Genomic DNA, 20,321 nt, shown 5'->3' on the forward strand with positions numbered 1-20,321 from the left:
AGCAGTGCCTGGCATACAAAAAGTGGGGGCCAGCCCCGACAGAGGCGAGGGTGGCTGCGTTCTCATAGCAGCCAAGCTGCTCCCTGCTCCTGAAAGCTCCCATGGCCTCCACACCTGTGGTGGCCCTGACCAAATTGTTCCTCTCCCACTCATCAGCCCCAGGGCAGACAAGCCGATTAGCAGCCCCCGCCAGGCTTTGTTCTCATGTTTTTAGAGCTGGATGTGTGGGGTGTGGGGCAGTGAGTCCTTTGCTGGCTCTGCTGTCTTCTCTGCATGGTTTCTCCTCAGGAATGTTCTTTGAAATGGTGCATTCTCAATCTCGCCCCTGTTCTGGCAACCTTCCTCATGCTTCATTCTCTCTGCAACTGGTGCATTTTATCCAAAGCCCCTCTTAGGTGTGCCTTGAGGGCACAGGCTCTGTTGATTCATTTCCAGTGTCCAGCAGAGAAGGTGCTGACTCAGTTTTGTTCAACGGATGACAATGTGAATAAGAAAGCGGCCAGCCTCTCCCTACGTTAGTCCTGCAGATCAGCTACTTTTCCACGGTTAGTCCTCATAAAAGGACTCAGGAGCAGAGAAAGGGGAATTGAGTTAAAAACATTCTGGGGAAAGGGGACGGACGAGGGGTAATAATAGGTACAATTTTTTAAGTGACCTGTAGGGTGTTAGCTACTTTGCAAAGATCCTTTCATTTGATCACTCATCCATAAACTTCAAGGCTTTTTTTTTGTTGTGTACAGTTTATAGATGAGGAAAGTGAGGCTAAGAGATGTGAAATATTATTCAAGACCACATTGCTTGTTGATGGCAGAGGTAGAAGTCTAACCTAAGACCATGTAATTCCAGGGTCATGGCTTTCACACCGGACCCTGCCAGTAGGAAGTAAGTCCTGGAGGGCAGCAACTGTACTTCTATATGTTTATGCCTTTGACAGTGCCCAGCACAGTGCATAGGAGCCCAAGAAATGTTAGATTCATTGAATTTGAAAGTAGGGGGGGAGGTCTTACATTCATTTATTCAGTCCACAAATATTTATCGAATGCCTGCTATGAGCCAGATACTTTTCTAGGTACTGAAGACACAGCAGTGAACAAAAATATTCTAGTGGGAGAGACAGACAATTACTTAAGTGAATTATATCTTGTGACAGGTGATGAGAAGTACTTAGGAGGAAAATAATGCAGAGCAGGGGGATAGGAAGTGTCGGGAAAGAGGGCCTCAAGTTTTAGATGAAGAAGGTAATGATCACTGAGAAGATTACTTGAGCATAGGCTGGAAGGTGGTAAGATAATGGACAATGTGATGTGCTGAGGAGGGACAGTCTAAGAAGCAGTAACAGGAAGTGCAATGGTGCTGAGGTTATGGTGACACTGGCTTGTTTGGTAGCATCAAGAAGGCTAATATGCTGAAAAGGAATGAAGATAGGGAGAGTGGCAAGAGATGAGGTCAGACAGCAGGGGGAGGTGCATATTGCAATGACCTTCACGTTTACTCTGAGTAGGGGTGGGGGAAAACATGGGAGATTGTGGAGTAGAGCAGTGACAAGCTCTGATGTAAGGTTTAACAGATTGCTTAGGATGTGTGTGAAGAATAGATTGAAGCAGCAAGGGCAGAAGCAAGGAGACCAGTTAGGAGACTCTTGCAATAATCTGGGCAAAGTATGGTAATGACTCAGGTCAGGATGCTAGCAGTGCAAGTGGTGAGATGTGTCTGCATTTTGGATATATTTTGAAGGTTGATGTAACAGAAGTTGCCTATGAATTAGATGCGGGATGTGAAAGACAAAAGTTGATGATGACTCCACAGTTTAAGGTTGAATAACTTGAAGAGTAGAGTTGCCGTTTACTGAAATGGGGAAGACTGCTGGGAAAACAGGCTTTATAGGGGAAGATTAAGGACATATTAGTTTAGCTCATGTTAAATTTGAGATACCTATTTTATTTTTAAGTGTAAATGTCAAGTAGGGGGTAAGAAGAAAGTCAGGACAATGTAGCGTCTTAAAACCAAGTGAAGAAAATGGAGGATGGCTTGACCAATTATGTCCAGTGGTGTTGAGCAAAATTGCTATTGGATTTAGCCATAGGGAGGCCCTTGGCTATCTTGACTAGTGGTTTTAGTGGAAGAGTGAGGTTATAGACTGATGGAAGCCATTTCAAGAAAGTAGGAAGAAGAGAACTTGCAGGCAATGAGTATAGACAAGTCTTTTGTATGGTTTTGCTATAAAACAAAGGAGGGAAATGAGGTGGTACCTAGAGGAGGAAGTGGAGTCAAAAAATGTTTTTTAATATACAAGAAATAACAGTATGTTTACATGTTTATGGGAAAAATAAAATATAGAGAGGAAAGTTGATGTGAAGAAGACAGAGATAAAGATATAGAGAGAAAAGGAGGGAGAAGGAGGGAGGGAAAGAGGGAGTCTCAGGAAGACATGTTGCTGAAGCAACACCTGTCAGTAGGTCAAAAGAGGATAGGGTTGAGTGCACACGTGGAGCTGGATGTAGACAGGAATATGGAGAGTTCATCCCTGGTTACAGAAGAAAAGATAGAGGTAGGTGGGCACATGGGGGAAGGAGCTTGTGAAATATCTTTTCTGTTTGTTTCTACGTTTTCAGTGAAGTAGAAAACTCAGTTGTTAACTGAGAATGAGGAGAGGAGGAGAGATCTGAGCAGACGAGAAGTAGTGGTCGTCTTCTAGGACAGTGGGATGAGTGCATGCGCTTGGGAAACATAGAATTCCACATAGCACAAATGGCTCACTTGAGACGTAGGAGAAAACATGTTGTGGAGTGAGTTCTTCAAGGCAAGCAAAGTCTCCAAGAGGGAAACAAATTATGGAAAGGCTAAAACACAGGATTTTTAAAAGACTTAAAATGGATATGTTCTTACCTCATGTGGGTCATATTGTTTGAGGCTTCCACTCTCATTAAATTCCGTCAAGACATCCTTTATCTTCTTGGAGGAATCTGAAGAGAAAATTCACATGTGAAACACTGGCAAACAGCTAATCAGAGCTGGGCCAAATAAATCCCACCCCATGTTTATATTGGAGCTGCCCCTCAGTCCCAGAAAATCTGGAGAAATGTGATCCTCTTCTGCCCTTTGCCCTCTCACTTCTTTTTTTCAGTCTGATTTCCCCCTTGCATCTAAATTATCTTTCTGAAACACAAATCTGATCAGATCATATCCATACTCCAAACCATTCAAGGGCTTTCTGTTCCCCCAGGATAAAGCTTACCATCCTTAGCTTGGAATATAAATAAGCCCTTGACTTGAAATACAAGCCCTTGGTGATTTTATCTACCCTATTTCTCATTTCCCTATTTGCTCTATGTTTCAGCCATATCAGATTACATTCCCAGACATCCCTGAACATACTGTGTACTCTTTCATGGTGTTTCTACTCTGTCTTGCAATTTTCACTCAATCTTCAATATCCAGCTCAAACGTCAATTCCTTTGTAAAGTCTTTCTTTGCACCAGTCAGAGTTAAGCATTCCATTAGTTGGCTCCCACATGACTTGTACACAACTATGTAATAGCGCTTGTCATATAGTGTTATAGTTATTAACTTGCGTATCTTGCTCATCTCCTCCTTCAGCTTAACCTTGAGAGCTGTTAACTGGCTGGTGAGTCTTTGTCTATCATACTAAGGTCTGACGTGTAACTAGGGCTCAGAAAAACAATATGTAGATGAGTATATAAGCATCTGAGTGAAAATTTCAAAACATTGAAAATTCATTATGTAAGATGGGTGGGCACTAAACCCAGTAAGGTTCTGTCCTTGGTGCTGAAACACTGTTGTAGGCTACTGCAAGATAGTTTCTTCTACTTCTAGAATCTTGACAGCTCTGTCCCTTTTTTTCTTGATTTTTATTTTTTATCTTGATGGAGAAAATTGAGCTACTCATTCTGACACACAAAACATAACCTCAATTATGCCTCATAATTAGCATGGTTGATTTTATGTTCCCATGGTATTTCTCACATATTTCTGACAGTCAGGAGATTTTCCTCTGAAAATTGAGGCCTCCACACCCCGCCACGATTTTCCCTTAATGTTCCCTCTATGTTGCATTTACATTGGAAGAGGATAAAGAGAGACTCAGATAATTCATAAAAGATGGTGGTTTAGAAATGCTGTTTTCTATAGGAAATAATTCAGAAGCAACTGGAGATAAGACTGCCTGCTTCTTTTTGGAATTTTATAAAGACATTGGGAATCCAGAAAAGAGACTCAATAGTTGTTATTAAAAACACATAATGAGTGAATCTTTTGTAGCTATCAGCATTCTTGACATCAAAACAAACCAGGGTTTCTATGACCTTGCTCTCCCTGTCTCCTAATATTGTGGATAATTAAGAGCTTTCCAAGCTCCGTTGTTGTTGATATTTAAATATCTGAGCCAAAGGACAATGTTATTAAAAGCCCACACAGTGTGTTTTGTTGCTCAGGCTCCTTGTACAAAAGGTGAAGGTCTCTTAAGCCTAAGTAAAGTAGACATATTCATGGGCTGGGCTGTTCTCCACAGCTTTGCTGACTTAGATTCAATCAAGCAGAAGTTCTAATCATTCCAGGATTGAGACATATTGAAATACCACAGGAAAATGCTTCTGTTGCCTAAAAATGGAAATTTCTTTCTGAAATTCAAAACAGACATTGAAAAACTAATAGCTCCGTAAGAGCCAAGCAGCAGATGCTGTCAATTTGGGCTGCTTCCATTCAATTCAGAAAACACTATGGAGGGTAAGATGTGGCAAGATACTGTTAATGGACCAGTGGGAAAGATGGTCTAAATAATTGTGCTACTAATAGCTGTCCCTTACTGGAGACCTTCACCTGCATAGTCTCATAAACTCTCCTCTACAAATCCATGCAAGCATTTTCTTCTGTTTACAGATGAGAAGCTGAAATTCAGAAAAATTAATTTGACTTGCTCAAGAGCCAGGGTTGTAACTCAGGTCTAGTCTGGCTCAAAAGTATATGGTCTTTTCCCTTGAGCGTTATTCACCATAGCTTCCTAAACATTTGTTAACTTAAAGAAAGATGTAATTAAATGTGACACAATGATATGAAGTTCTATGAAACACCAAGTGGGAAAGAAGGAAAATTAAGATGAAGGTGGGGGAGGTAGCATTTGAGCTGGAGCATAAAGACTGGGTAAGTTTCGTAAAAGCAGATATGAAGTTGAAAGGCTATTTTTGGAAGAGACAAAGGTAGCAATGGTGCAGAGATGGGCACCACAGAAGGTTTAGGACAAGTTAGAACCAGAGAATAGTTTGTGGCCAGGTTTGTGGAGAGTCTTGAAGGTAGAGTTAAGAACATTGATTTGAAATGGTTAAAGATTTTTTGAATGGTGAACTAATATAACCTGGTCTCTGTTTTCTAAAGATCACTCTGTAAACAGGACGGAAGAGCAGTTAGAATGAGACCAGAGCTCAGTTAACATCATACATATATTCAAGTTATTCCACAAGTAGCTTAATTGTTTAGGAAAACAAATCCTACATTTTAGAACCTATTTTAATGAGAGGTTGTTAGCTCAGCCACAATGACCAATTAAAAAAAAATAAACATTTGAGAACATGGGTACCACTGGTATGACTCCTGCAAGAAGAGTGTAGAGTTAGCATTTTGGTTGAGAACCAATAGAGTGATTTCAATGGAATGTACGATGTTTTGATGTTATCATCTCATCTTGGATATTCCACCATTCACCCTAGCAGAATTCCTTTGATTCTAAAGTGCTGCTGCTCTATTTTCAAAATTCTGCTTTATATTTAAATGTGTGATATATAAATTCACATAAATTCATCATATGTTCACATAAAATAAACAGAGGTTTTAAAAAGAAAAAATAGAAAAGACATTTAAGATATTTGATTAATAGCTTGAAATTAAATGAAAACACACACACACACACACACACACACAAAGTCCAAGAGGTTTCTAACTAGCTTTCCGTGAGGTGGATTACCCATCAGACATCTACTTCAATTTGCTTTATGGACTTTCATAAGTTTCTAGCATCAATACCCTTTAAAAAAAGAGAATCAACCTTACGCTGAAATTTGGGACACATTACTTTCTCCTTGGATGTCCTTAGATACTTGATAACAGTTTTCTTCTTAACAGATTTCTGGGTTGGGTTTCTTTTTCCATGAGGAGTAAGTAGGTATTAAGCATGACTGATCTGCTTCGATGACCACTGCTTTATTCTGTTTCATCTTAAGACAGAAAAGGAACTTCTTCTGAGCATTCCTTGATCTTATTTTAGGTGTCATCTGTGGGTCCAATAGTATAACCTCACAGAAAATTCCTTTGTCAAAGCCTTTACCATAATACCACCACTAGACTCAGAGGACACCATGTTCCATTTCTGAGTGTACAAAATAGGGCCATTTCCACAACTCTTTGTAACAATTCCCATTTTGTTGAGTGCTTATTATGTGCTAGATGCTGTCCCAGTCACCTTACATATTTTGTTTAAATCCCCACAACTACCCTCTAATGTAATAATTATCCTTATTTTCGAGAAGAGGAAATCGAGGCTCATGGAATTTAAGTGATTCTTTCAAGGGCACTCAGCTCATAAGTCACACTTTTTAAACCTTTCTAAATAATGAGACACAGTTATTATTGGATAACCAAATGCTGGCAAAGTGAGAGGACAGAACTCTTCCTCTATGAAAGAGGTTCTCAAACCTATCTGCATGTTGAAATCACCTGGGGAGCGCTACACACACTGTAACCCAGGCCTTACCCCAGGTGAATTAAGTCGGCATCTCTTGAGGAACCCGGGAAACAGTATAATTTAAAACTTCCTGGAATTCGAACATACAGTCAGGGTTGAGGACTGCCATTCTCTGACGTGATTTTTTTTTTGCCATAAATGAAGACTATCTCAAAAAGCCCCTGAACTGGAATACTTATTGCCAAGGGAAAAAAGCTCATAACTCTGCTAAATTTAAAACTGCTGTGCTTGGCAGACATTATCCACTGTTTAAGTGAACAACACCAGAACTCTACCCAACAGGTCAGCTTGTTCAGCTGCTTGGCAAGGTAGGGGTATGTTTTGCTTTAACCCAGATTAGCAGGATTATCCACCCTAAATCGGGTGTTCAGAAAGTCCTTCTCTTTGATCAAGGTCACTAGTGCCCTAAGAAGTTTTCAGTCCAAAACTGTCTTTTATACTTTATGTGCCAAGAACTCTGGGACATAAACCAAGCACTGTTCCTAGTGTTTGAGCAAATTCAAAGCCTTTTTAAGGGAAAAATTTGGCCCTACACACAGACACCTTTGTTGCCTTGTTGGTGTGGGACAACGATGTGTTCCGTCTGAACAAGCAGACAAATCAGAGACTTCAGTGTTTACAGCAGAATATTAGCTGTGCTGCCAGGACTAGACCCCAATGTTTACAGTCTGTTGTCTAGTTAAGAACACAGAGTATTTGAGCATTAGACCATTAAACTATTAAACTTTGTAATAACTATAAATCAACATTTTCAAAAGTGAATCTGAAAATCCATATATGAGAGTGGAATTCTAAGGTACATGGTAACTCTCCACGTCTCAAAGCTCTCTATGAGCCTGTCAAACTGTAATGTGCATGAGTCACATTGGGCTCTGGTAAAAATGCAGATTCCATAGGACTGGGCCACAGCCTGAGATTCTACATTCTGAATAAGATCCTAAGTGACACCAACTTTGCAGGTTCATGGACCTCCCTTGATACGCAGCTCTAAAGCAGTGTGTGTGCCTGTGGATCTGGGGCTAACTGCTGAGGCTTGCCTGTCACAGCCCGGAAAAGATCATGGTGCCGAGGACAAAGGAACATAACCCATGGAGTAGAGGGACCATGAGTGGTGGGCACGTGGAGTCCCTGAGCGGAGGGGAAGGGAAAGTTGGCCCATGAGCAAAAAAATAAAATCCATATTTTCCTTCTTCCAATGAAGGCGCGTATGTATGAATACATTTTCTAATTACTCTAGGGAGTTACACAGTGAGATGCACAAAAATAAGAGCAGAGTTTGGTGAGGGTCCTGAAAAAAGAATGTCAAAACAGAAGGGCCGGAGCACTGCAACAAAAGGCCCACCTCTTCAGCCAGCTGGAGTCAGGTCCCAAAGCAGCATGTGGAAAGCACAGGGGAGAAGCCCAGCTTCATAAGCACTGATGTGCTTGCTACACACATATTCTCCCAGCTAAACTTCAGTTCCTATTCACTATTCATCCCCAGTATGTAGCTCATTGCCTGGCAAAAAGAGATAGATATTCAAGAAAGATCTACTGAATAAATGAAGGCTAGAAAAGGGATTGAGCTGGTCACACTTGTCCCACATGTCCTATATTCCCAGGGGCATAGAAAGAAATGGTAATGGTTCTCAACCTTGGCTCCTTATTAAAATCACTTGAGGAGCTTTAAATAATATTGATGCTCAGGCCCCATGCCTACACACTGTGATTAAATCATCTGGGAAGTGTGGGCAGAGCATTGGAAGTATTCAAAACCTTCCATGTGATTTGAACGTGAGCCGAGGCTGAGGACCACTGGCCTGTGGAAGTGATGGCTCTGCCACAGATGTTACATAGGAAATAATAAGAAAAGACTTTATATTGAAGCAAAGGGAATTGGGGTAAATACAAAAAATTCTTTAAGACCCAATTTTTGTCATCATAAATGATCTGAATGACTGGTATGGCTTATTTGTGTAAGTAAAATTTGTATTGTTAGAACATTTTCTCACCTTTTCTACAAATAATTTGGCCTCATCAGTGATATTCCAAATGAAGATGGAGAAATGGATCAGACAACTTGGACCATCAGCATCACCTGGGAGCTTGTTAGAAAAGCAGAATCTCAGCAACATCTCAGACCTACTGATTCACAATCTGCATTTCAACAGCTTTCCCTGTTGTACATTATAGGTGTGTAAATTAAACGTTGTTCCATATAAATTCTTCCCTGTCCATAGATTCTGTGACTGCTAGTGGGCAGAGTCCTGGTCATCATTAAGGGGAAAAAAGGTCTGTTGTGCCGAAACACACGGTGAGAAATAGTTGTGGCTATCCTTCCAAGATGGAAGCAACTAGACAGGACCCTTAATGGGCCCAGGGCTGCATGAGCATTTGATTAAGTCTCACTCTACTGGCCACCATAAATAGCAAGGTTTTAATGGCACTTGCTTAGAGCCTTCTACAAATCAGCCCTAAACATGCTCTCTGACTCTGACAGTTTTGTATTTTGAACTGTACTCACATCTTAAAGTCAGAAACTTTGCCATAATGTGATTCGAATGAAATCTGTTTCCTAATAGCACAATTTACTAATTTACTCTCTTTAATTAAATCTTAAACATTTGCTTTGGTGTAATTTAATTAACATATACATATCTGTGTGCATGCATGTGTACACACACACACACACACACACACACACGCACCAATGCACGTTTGAAGGTTGAGTTCCAGTGGGCAATTTTTGGTTTATTTTTTTGAAGCTGAATTGAAACACACGAGTTTGTACTAGAATTGAGAGACTTTTGGTTCTAATTTCTGTTTTACCGTCAAATGACCTTGAGCAAGACACTGAGCTCTTCTGGACATAGTAGTCTCATTTTTAAAATGGGTAATGCTTCCAATTGATGATGGTTAAGAGTTCTTCCAACTTTAAAAGTTCTGGCAGGGCACGGTGGCTCACGCCTATAATCCCAACACTTTGGGAGGCCAAGGCGGGTGAATCACCTGAGGTCAGGAGTTTGAGACCAGCCTGGCCAACATAATGAAACCTCTTCTTTACTAAAAATACAAAAATTAGTTGGGCGTGATTGCCAGCACCTGTAATCCCAGCTACTGGGGAGGCTGAGGCAGGAGAATTGCTTGAATCCGGGAGGCAGAGGTTACGGTGAGCTGAGATTGTGCCACTGCAGTCTAGCCTGGGTGACAGAGTGAGATACTGTCTCAAAAAAAAAAAAAAAAATTCTACACAGTCCAAGCAACTGGTGGTTGATGAAGGAAATGTTCAGTTTAATTTCTTAGAGAATTAAAGTTTAATGGATGCTTCATCAGTTGTTTTTCCTTTTTTCTCTTTCTGAATAAATCAATAATTTCTGTCCTTAATGCATCATGGAACTTGGAATGAGCAAAAAATTGAAATAAAATAGCCCACTTCCCACCAGCCACCAGCAATTCCTGTTAGGAAAAGGGTCAGTAGGGGGCATCCCCGCATGCACAGACCCTCTGACGTAGATATCTGTTTCGATATAGAAACCAAGTATTGGAAGAGCTAATGAAGGTCATTTAATCAACCAGATGACTAAAGCTCTTATCTCCCCTATAGTGTCCCAACTAACTCTCTGCCCAGACAGTTCCAGGGAAAGGAAACCCACTCACTTTTAAGTCAATTCAGCTCCCCACTGGGCAGGTTTAACCACTAGGAATTAATGTATTCCACACTTTAAAGACTTCCTATACTTTTCTCCCATTAGTCCTAGGGCTACCTCTTGAAGCCATTCAAAATTAACTTCACATCTCTTCCTGCAGCAGTACTGAGCTATTTTAATACAGTGAGCTCTTCTTCACCTTTCCCTTACCTTCTCCAACAAATACGCCCAGTATCTTCATTTCTCCATAATGAGGCTGTGAGGCCTCTCACCACTCTCAACCAAATTCCAGGTTGTCTATGTCCATGGTAAACCATAGTGCCCACAGATAAATTCAGTTCTCTAGAGAGGTCTGACAGCGCAGGCTAGAATGTGGATATCATTTTGCCTTACTAGACAATATGAGTCTATGAATACAGGCTAAGATTGCAGTGATTGGTTTGGTTAGATGAAATAGCAGAAATGTAAAATAAAAACAACAACTCTGCAACCACTAAAAGCTATGCTTCTGAAGAGTATAGAATCATGTGGGAATGATTCATGATTGATACTGTGTGCTAGCCAGTCTCGAAAGATGGCTGCCACCAATTCTTTCCCTCCCTATATGAGTCCCTTGTCCCTGAGATGTGGAGTCCATTCCTCTATCCCACTGAATGTGAGCCAGGCCTGTGACTGCACTGACCAATGGAACGTGCAGGAAGTTTCCTTCTAGGATCTCTGATGCCAGGTGCTAAAAAGGTCTGACAGCAGCTTCTTTGGTGCTCTTGGAGCCTTGAGCTACTATGTTAGATTTCCAGCTTACACTGTTGAAATGAAAGGCCATATGGAAGACAAGAATGTGCTGGAGACAAGAGGTTCCATGAAGGAACACTGAGGTCCCACCGTGTGAATGAATGAGCCATGCCGGGCGGTCCAGTCATCAATTGTTTGAGGCCTCCCACTTGAAGCCCCAAACACAGTGGAGCAGAGATGAGTCATGTTCACTGTGTCTGCCCAGGTTCCTGACCGATAGAATCATGGGAAACCAAAATGGTGGTTGTTTCAGCACACAAATTTGAAGTTGTTTTGATGCTGCAATAGGTAACTGAAACATATTGTTAAGGGGAAGAAAACAGCATACAAAATAGCACAGCATGCATATTCTCAAGTTTGTTTTACACATGTATGTATGTATGTATGTGTGTATATATGTATATGTGCATGCCTATTTTAATATCTATATGTATACTTAAATTTATACAGAAACATGCTAGTGCTGATTATCACTGGAAAACAGAATCATGGGTAGCTTTAAATTTCATATTTCTGTCTTGAAATTTTTACTTTGTTTTCATTTTGTAAAAATTTCTAAATATCACATTAGCTCTTTTGACAAGTACTTTACACTGTAAATTGACAAGAAACTTACTGTCAGCTATATGCGTGTGCGTCTGTGTGTCTGTGTGTAGACGTATGTATGTATACCTGCAAAGTAAAAGTACTTGTCCCCAAGAGCAGTTTTAAGATGTTTTACCCCACTCTATAGAAAGTCACCAGAGGAGGTGCCAGCTTTACACTATATAAATGGAAAACACCAAGAGTCTCTCCTACCTGGTAACCCCACTGGAGAAAGTTCTCAATTCTCAGGCTCTACACTTCATTACTTTGTTATTGTAAAGCTCCTGTTTATGTGGTTATGGAAGAGTGGTTGCTATGGCAATGCAATCCAACTGAACACCAGAATGTGTCTAAAATTGGTGGGAATGACTTTTTCAGGGTTTCCTCTGAGGATTAATCATTTTGTAAGAATTGTATTTTTTTTTTCCTCTCCCGTTTGTTTGAACAGCAGTAGCAGAGTGTCTCACCCAGTCCCGGGACATGGACAACCCGCAGAAGGGTCAGAGAAGGACAAAGGTAACATTTGAAGAACAGGCCCAACCCAAAAAGGGCCCCCTGCTGAATCCTCGGACTCCTTTCCATCCCTCTGCCTGCTCAGTGTTTTTGCTGCATTTGGAGCCCCTCCCCGCCTTCGTGCCCTCCGTGCTTTCCTCTTTCCCACCTACTTGCCTATCTGGCTTTTCTCTCTGAGCCTTCTGCTGACCCCTGATAGAGGAGTATCTTAAGTCTCATTCTCCAGCCTCTTCTTTTCTTTCCTAACATTCCTGCTGTCTGAGTGCCTTCACTCATTTTCTTTCTTCTTTGCCATCTCCACATGTGATTCCCAAGCCAGAGCTATAGACTGACCCCTCATTTCCACTCACATCCCATCACATACCCTCTTGGGGCATGTAGGACATGTCGCTTAGAAAGCAGAATCTCCCAGGATAAGGTCCTACTCTCCTTTCTAGTTCTTCCCCCAACACTCCTGACGCCACCACCAACACATGCTCTGGGATGCCAGCCTGGGAGCTGCTTGCAGTTCTTGGAAGCTCCCATGATGTCCTGCTCCCTGCCCTCCTCTTGCCCAAGCCACATCCTCTGCCCAGAATGCCCTTCCTTCTCCCTCCCCTACAGCTCCTGGAGTCTGGAAACAATGCCTGCATCAGGAAGCCTCCCACTGGGCTGGGCCTTCTCCTCCCAGGCTGCCCACTTCTGAGTACCGGCTATATTGCAACACCCTTGCTTGAGTCCTGTCTGTCTTCCCCTGTGAGGCAGTGATCTCTTTGAGGGCAGGTACTGTCTCTCCTTTATTGCTGGATCTCTGGAGCATGGCACATAGGAAGGCAAAGTGGATGTGTTATCACCGTCTCAAAATCAACATCAACATTCCCAAATATTTGCCATCGGCCCTGCCTCTCGATGTCATTTTCCACAGATTCAGTCTGCAAGGTATCTTTGATGGCTTCCTTTTGTTCTATATGTGTTGATGATATTTCCACCATAATTTCCCATGAATTAGCATTTGTTCATTGCCACACTCACCATCTTAGCCTAGATCTTTGGCTCAGAATAGGTTTCCTCCAAAGGATTCTGCCCAATTCCCTGGCCGGGAAACTACCTTATCCAAGTCACCCTATGCACAGTATCCAGATTTGTGGCTCTAAATTTTGCCTACACCTTGACATGCGGGGCCCAAGGCCTCCTGCCATCCCCATGCTTCCTTATGTCCTCCTCATTCCCTGCACCTTTTCACCAACCAGCCCAGAAACCCTCCTTACCCACCCCTGCACACCATGGGAATTCATAATGAATGTGTCCTCGCCATCTTAAAATCAACATTCCCAAAAATTCCCTTTGCTTCCATTGTTCCCCTTTCCATTTACTGCTCGCATTTTAAACCTCCTTCCTCCATGGAGTTCATCCAGTGAAATCCTCTGTTATAGGTTCAACTATGCGCCCACCCTCAAATATATATGTTAAAGTCCTATCCCTCAATAACTCAGGATGTAACCTTATTTGGGTTGTTGCAGATGTCATTAGTTAAGATGAAGTCAGGACCGAATAGGGTGGGTCCAAGCCAATAAGATTGTGTGCTTAGGAAAGGAGGAACTTTGGACACAGAGCTGTGTACACAGGGAGAATGTCATGCGAGGGAGTGCAGGGAGAACATGGCTCTCCCCAAGCCAAAAGCACAGCCCTGGAACAGAGCCCTTCACCGCTCTCAGAAGGAATCAGGGCTGCTAACTCCTTCACTGGGAACTTCTAGCTCCCAGAACTTCGAGACAACAAAGCTTTGAGACAATAAACCCACGTTGAACTGAACAAAGTAGCAAAGTGTTATAATACAACCCCCGTACCAATTTCCCTTGGTTTTTGATTCCCTTCTTGTTTCCACGCTTAGTTTAGACAGCTCTACCAGAGCTGTTTGCCTGCTGCCTTGAAGCTGTTCTCGGTGTCACAAGCACATTTCTGATTCCCTAACAAGATTCTGAGTCCTCAAGGGTAGGCTTCCCCTCTGTGCTTCTTCTTCATCCCTGACAGGGCCTGGTACTTTGCTGACCTATAGAGCTAGCTGAATTAAATTGAATTCACCCTGGAGGGTGATTTTTTGCTTCTTGCTAATATATTAGAGTTTTTCTAAACACATGGAGGTCAGATGAGAGACCAGAGGCTCTGGAGTACCAGGAAGGTGACAAGCCAGTAGGCCTATGGTCCCCTGTTGACCTCGGAGAGCATTCGGAGTCACAGGATGCTGGGCTGGAAGGGACTGCCTGGAAGGGACCTAGTCCAACCCTCCCATTGTACAGAAGAGATTGCTGAGGCCCTGGGGTGTTAAGGGATGTTACAGCATAGAGAGCAAGAGGCAGAGCTGGCACCTGAACTGGATCCCCTGACTCCTAGACCAGTGCTGGGGACAAGGGCTGTCTGTCCCGTGAGAAGGGGGACCTGTGCAAGAGCGATAGGGCAGGTAAACAGCTGCAGGCCTTGTGATTTACAGAAGCACCAGCGCAGTTATTGTGAACAGAGAGGTCATGGGACAGGGGCATGGAGCAGGCAGTGCAGCTGAGACCTCTGCAAGACAAATGGCCTCCCGGAAAGTCAGTGCCATGCAGGGTAAGTTATGATCTCTCTGTGGGGGCAGAGTGCAGTGGTCAGGTGGTGTCTTGCCACAGCCTGACAGGTTCCTGTTACCAGTCAGGATTGGGAGTCGCCTGAGGGCATACAGCTATGGGCCCATGTGTGGCTGTGCACCTTAACCACTACTGTGCCTTGCACTGAATTGGTTCTGGGGCACAACTAATGGGAAACCAAGAGCCCCTAGTAAAAGCTCAAGCCTTCCCAGAACAAAGTCAAGAAAGAAACACACACCAGCATTCAGTATCTTACTGCAAGATGGCTTTGGGTCCAAACGCAGGAATATATTAAAGTAAATGATTGAGTAACGTTGTACCCATGCAGCATGCAGCCCTTCAACATGATGCTCTAAAGAGGCTTTAATGGCCTGAGAAAATGCACATGATCTATTAGGTGGGAAATGCAGGTTTAATGAAGGGTGTCTACAGAGTGAGCTCAACCGTGTAAAGCAACATGCACAGCAGGAAAGTGCTCTAAAATGTTTGTAGTGTTGTCAGTGATATTTAACCTACTCTATTTTTTCTATGTATTTTCCAAATGTCTATGGTGACCACGTAGCATTTACAGAGCCTAAAGATAATTGCGTTCTTATGTTAAATACACTAATTCTGTGTGTATAAGGAAATAGAAGCTGTCAGCCCGGCATCGTTCTTCGTTGCTTTGCCATGATAATACAGCTATGCTTTCCAGAAATGATGCCTCTAGCCAAGAGGAAAGCCCCTCCCAAGTCTGTCGATGCATTTACTCACATTCTGAATATTTCTGCAGTTGGTCAAATTCTTCTGGAGTAAGGGAGACCCACCGTTCTTCACCCATTTTTAAACTTGGTGTGAGTGGCTGAAGGCCAGAGACACAGTTTTGTTCACTAGGCTGAAGAGGAGGCCCAGCCCAGGGCCTGGCTCATTGCAGGTTTGCGATGTAAACCCTTCAGGAGACTTCTGGGAGCACTCGAGTCTATACAGCAGCAGCAGGCACCCCTCAGAAGAAGAGACAGACAAGATCTCCGCTACTCCTTAGGCAACATCCTCCTGTCTGTATTCGAGGTAAATTCAGAAATCCTGGCTTTTCCTAGGTAGAAGCAGAAAAAACATTGTAAACGAGAGTGTTAAAAAAAGGCCCTGAATGTTCTTTGCTGAAAGATCTACAGGTGACAATGGTTCCATGGTTCTCAAGGATGGTTCTCCCCTTAGAGAGGTCGGAAGAGGGCACGGTGACAGTTGTCTGGCTGGGGGTGAGAGTCGAGGTGCAAGCTGTGGCCTGTATGAATAGGTGGCCATACTACTCAGCTCTGAGAAATGTTCAGTGCCTCACATGAGAGGTGGTATTAGGCTGCCTAAGGATATCCTTGGGGCATAAAAATGCCTTAGGCTGTTGGATACCTCATGAGTAATTACAGGAACAGGGGCCTATGTAGCCATTCTCTCCTCCACTGATTTCTAAATTCCACCATGATAGCTCTGCTGAGCCATTTTGGAATAGCCCCAAGGCTGGCTAACCATCTCATGACCGGAGCGGTTCTCTGTTCTCTCAGAGCCATAATAAGGAAGTTCAAGGGATGGCCTGCTAGCCTCAGTGAGGCAGGGAAATGGAGATGGATTCAATCTTTGCTATGGCAGAAAACTTCCATCTTGAAACTGTCTTATTTTTCTGGGTGTTTCTTCTGGGTCTTCATCAGCTTCTTCTTTTGCCATTTGTAAATATTGATGTTTCCACAGCAAAGACATAGAATCAGCCTAAATGCCTATCAATGGAAGACTGGATAAAGGAAATGTGGTACATATACACCATGGAATACTACACAGTCATAAAACAGGAACGAGATCATGTTCCTTGCAGCAAACAAACATTTAGCATCTTTTCCTTTGAGCCTCTCATACTGTGGGTCATTAAATCAGTTTTGTGGTTGTGAAATTGACGTCATGAATCACAACAAGCATGTAAACACATGAAATGGAGCAGGATAGAATGAGATGGAGTTGAAAATACTAGAGCGTCTCTACCATAGCAAGGGAGTGTATTATGTCATAAGACTTTTCCTTCAGTTATACACCCCTGGTTATACTGATCATAATGTGAAGTGTCTTTCTTATTCTCAGTTGAGGTTACATAGTTGGGAAGCCACCAACCTAAAAAGGTGAGAATTAAGACCAATTGAAACACAGCCTCCAGTGTTGTCAAAGAACAAGCTTGGTTTGAATAAAACAGGATCCATCCTGGGGACTGACTGCAAGGCAAGTCTGGGGTACCTGGTGCATATGAGCAGCTGCATGAGATGACCAAGTCAGGAGGTGTATATGGATCATTCTCTGGGGAAGTGTGTAGACTGGTTGTTTTAAACCTGGAAGGTGAACGAGAGCTGAGGGAAGATGCTGGAAAGACAGAGAGAGATTCTAGCTTTATAAAGAAGAACTTCCACTAACCAGAATGCATGGCAAGGAAATGAGACGCCCACATTCCTGGGGCATTAAGTTCTAGTCTCTCTCCTTGAAAAGTCCAACCCTCTCCTTAACCCAGCCAGCTCAACTCTGCTCCTTGGCACCTGCTGCTGTCAAGGTCATCAGTGACCTAGTTGCCAAATCCAACAGGCACCTTTCAGTCCTTCCTTGCTTCGTTTCTCTCTCTGCCGTCTTTGCCACGGCAGAAAACTTCTACCTTGAAACTCTCTTATCTTTCTGGATGTTTTTTCTCAGTCTCCTTCAGCTTCTTCTTTTGCCATCTTTAAATATTGATGTTTCCACAGCAAAGACACGGAATCAGACTAAATGCGTATCAATGGAAGACTGGATAAAGGAAATGTGATATGAATACACCATGGACTACTACACAGCCATAAAAAAGGATGAGATCATGTTCTTTGCAGCAGCATGGATGGAGCTGGAGGACATTATCCTAAGTGAGCTAATGCAGGAACAGAAATCCAGATACGAAATGTCCTCATTTATAAATAGGAGCAGAATATTGACAACACATGGACAGAAAGAAAGGAACAATAGGTACTTGAGGGTGGAGGATGGGAAGAGGGAAAGAGTGGAAAAACTGCCTACTGTGTACTATGCTTATTTCTTGAGTGACAAAATCATCTGTACACCAAACCCCCGTGACATCCGATTTACCTATATAACAAACCTGCACATGTACCCCTGAACCTAAAACAAAAGTTTAAAAAAATTGGTGCTTCCAAAATCCTGTCCTCAGCCTTCTTCTCACTCTACATCCCTTCCCTGATGGACCTCATCTGCCTCCAAGCTTCAATGACCCCCGGCATCCTGTGGTAGCCCTGAGCTCCTTCCTTGGTCTGAATCTGAATATTCAGATATTCAGATGCCTTAATCCAGAGCTGAAAACCCAACCATCTATCGTGACTCCCTTGTGTGTCCCAAACCACCCCTTCCAGTGTCCCCAGCTGCTCGGGTTATGCCCAAGTGGAGCCAATGCCCAGGTCAGAGGCAGGAGGCTCAGCTAAGCTCCTCCCACTTTCCATCCTGCCAAACCCAGGCACTAGCCCTGGAGTTTGACTGTGTACTGTGTGCTCCCTCTAGTCCATCACACCGGCCCTGTCATTAACTCAGACCTTCCTTATTTCTTGCCTGGCCCTTGGCAGCAGCCTCCTGCTGTCTCCCTGCCTTGTGCTTTGTTCACCTCCTTTTGGTCTGCTTTCTCAATTGCCAACCAGATCACATCTCTCTTGGTAATAAAATTCCTCAGTAGTTTCTACTGCTTGTAGAATAAGATGCAATCTTCTTTTCATGATACACAGAGCTCTTTATGATCTGGCTCCTGATGATCAATTTAGTCCAAAAGTGAGCAGTATTTTTTAGAAACCTTTTCCATCATGCCAGGAAATCTAGCGTTACACCCACTGTCACCACTGCTGCTGCTATCAATGAATGCACGTTCACTTTACACTGTGCTATACGCTTTATATACATGCTCCAATTTAGTCCTCTTAATACCATGTAAATTCAATTTTGCTGTCTCTGTTTTGCAGATGAGAAAAAATAAGGCTAGGTGTTTAGTAAACATAGTGAGGAGAAAGAAGGAGCCACCAGTGCCTCTGTTTAAGAATACTCCATGGCTTGGGAATTCTGCTCACCTTCAGAAGCACAGAGGGAGAGCTAAGAGGATGCAAAGGCACACTACATAACAGAACAACACTGAACTCAAAACCGGAATGCAGGGAATTTGAATCTGGGCTCTGCCCTCTTCTGAGCTATTTCACCCTAGATATACTTGTCATCTCTTGAAACATGAAGGTATTAATGAAAAAGCTTACAGGGTTTGTGTTAAGATTAAGTGGGTTAATATATGCAAAAACCATAAAATCAAAATACCCACCTGGTGCAATGCCTGCACGTTGCAAACACTGAATAAATAATTGTTATTATCATCCCATTGCAAATACAACATGTAGTAATATGCTTAAATGATCGGCTAAAAAAAAAAAGACCCAAATAACCCCACTAAAAAGTGGGCAAAGGGCACAAACAGGCTTTCTGAAAAGAAGACATACAAGTGGGTGGCCAGTGAACATGAAAAGAGGCTCAACATTGCTAATCATCAGAGAGATGCAAATCGAAACTATGGCTATTATGAAAAAGACAATAACAGATGCTGGCGAGGCTTTGGAGAAAAGGGAACGCCTATACATTGCTGGCGGGAATGTAAATTAGTTCAGTCACTGTGGAAGGCAGATTGGAGATTTCTCAAAGAACTTAAAAAAAATCTTCCATGCAATGCAGCAATCCCATTACTGCATATATATCCAAACAAAAATAAGTACTTCCACAGAAAAGACACATGCACTCATATGTTCATCCCAGCACTACTCACAGTAGCAAGGGCATGGACTCAACCTGGGTGCTCATCAGTGATGGACTGAATAAAGAAAATGTAGGACATGTATACCACGGAATACTACACAGCCATAACAAGAATGAAATCATGTCCTTTGCAGCAACATGGATGCAGCTTGAGGCCATTATCCTACATGAATTAACACAGGAATAGAAAATAGCCAAATAGAAATATCAAGTACCAAATAGAAAATACGTGAAAACCAAATACCACGTGTTCTTACTTGCAAGTGGAAGCTAAATATTGGGTACATGTGGACATAAATATGGAAATAACAGACACTGGGAATTGCTAGAGCAGGGAGGGGAAGGGGCAAAGGCTGTAAAACTGAAAAACTGGGTACTATGCTCACTACTGGGGTGATGGGATCATTCATACCCCAAACCCCAACATCATGCAATATACTCAGGTAACAAACCTGCCCTTGTACCCCCTGAATAACAGTTGAAATTTAAAAAAATCTGCTGATGGGAGTTGGGTAGAAAGTTTTTGTGCTGTGTCACGGGTTTCTGAATTTGATCTGATACTGCTCCAGGCTGTTGTAATTTTGTAATTACTCATCAAACTCTGATCCACTCATTTTAGTGTCCACTGAT

At 42.6% G+C, this 20,321-nt stretch overlaps 1 protein-coding gene across 12 annotated transcripts in view; it reads right to left on the bottom strand.

Moving 5' to 3' along the window:
* Positions 1 to 20,321, bottom strand: part of DGKG (diacylglycerol kinase gamma) — a 211,833-nt gene that overhangs the window by 152,364 nt on the left and 39,148 nt on the right. For 8 of the 12 annotated variants that reach the window (XM_035274700.3, XM_035274698.3, XM_008981352.5 and 5 more), the window contains exons 2-3: positions 15,621 to 15,939; positions 2,887 to 2,963 (exon numbers count right to left, since the gene is read on the bottom strand). In XM_035274700.3, the coding sequence (XP_035130591.1) occupies positions 2,887 to 2,963; positions 15,621 to 15,687 (144 nt within the window). In that variant the 5' untranslated portion in view covers positions 15,688 to 15,939. The remainder of the gene's footprint in view (positions 1 to 2,886; positions 2,964 to 15,620; positions 15,940 to 20,321) is intronic. The other 4 variants (XM_078350447.1, XM_078350446.1, XM_035274696.3 and 1 more) reach the window with 1 other exon arrangement.

Source organism: Callithrix jacchus, chromosome 15, assembly GCF_049354715.1.
Source record: "Callithrix jacchus isolate 240 chromosome 15, calJac240_pri, whole genome shotgun sequence".
NCBI lineage: Eukaryota > Metazoa > Chordata > Mammalia > Primates > Cebidae > Callithrix > Callithrix jacchus.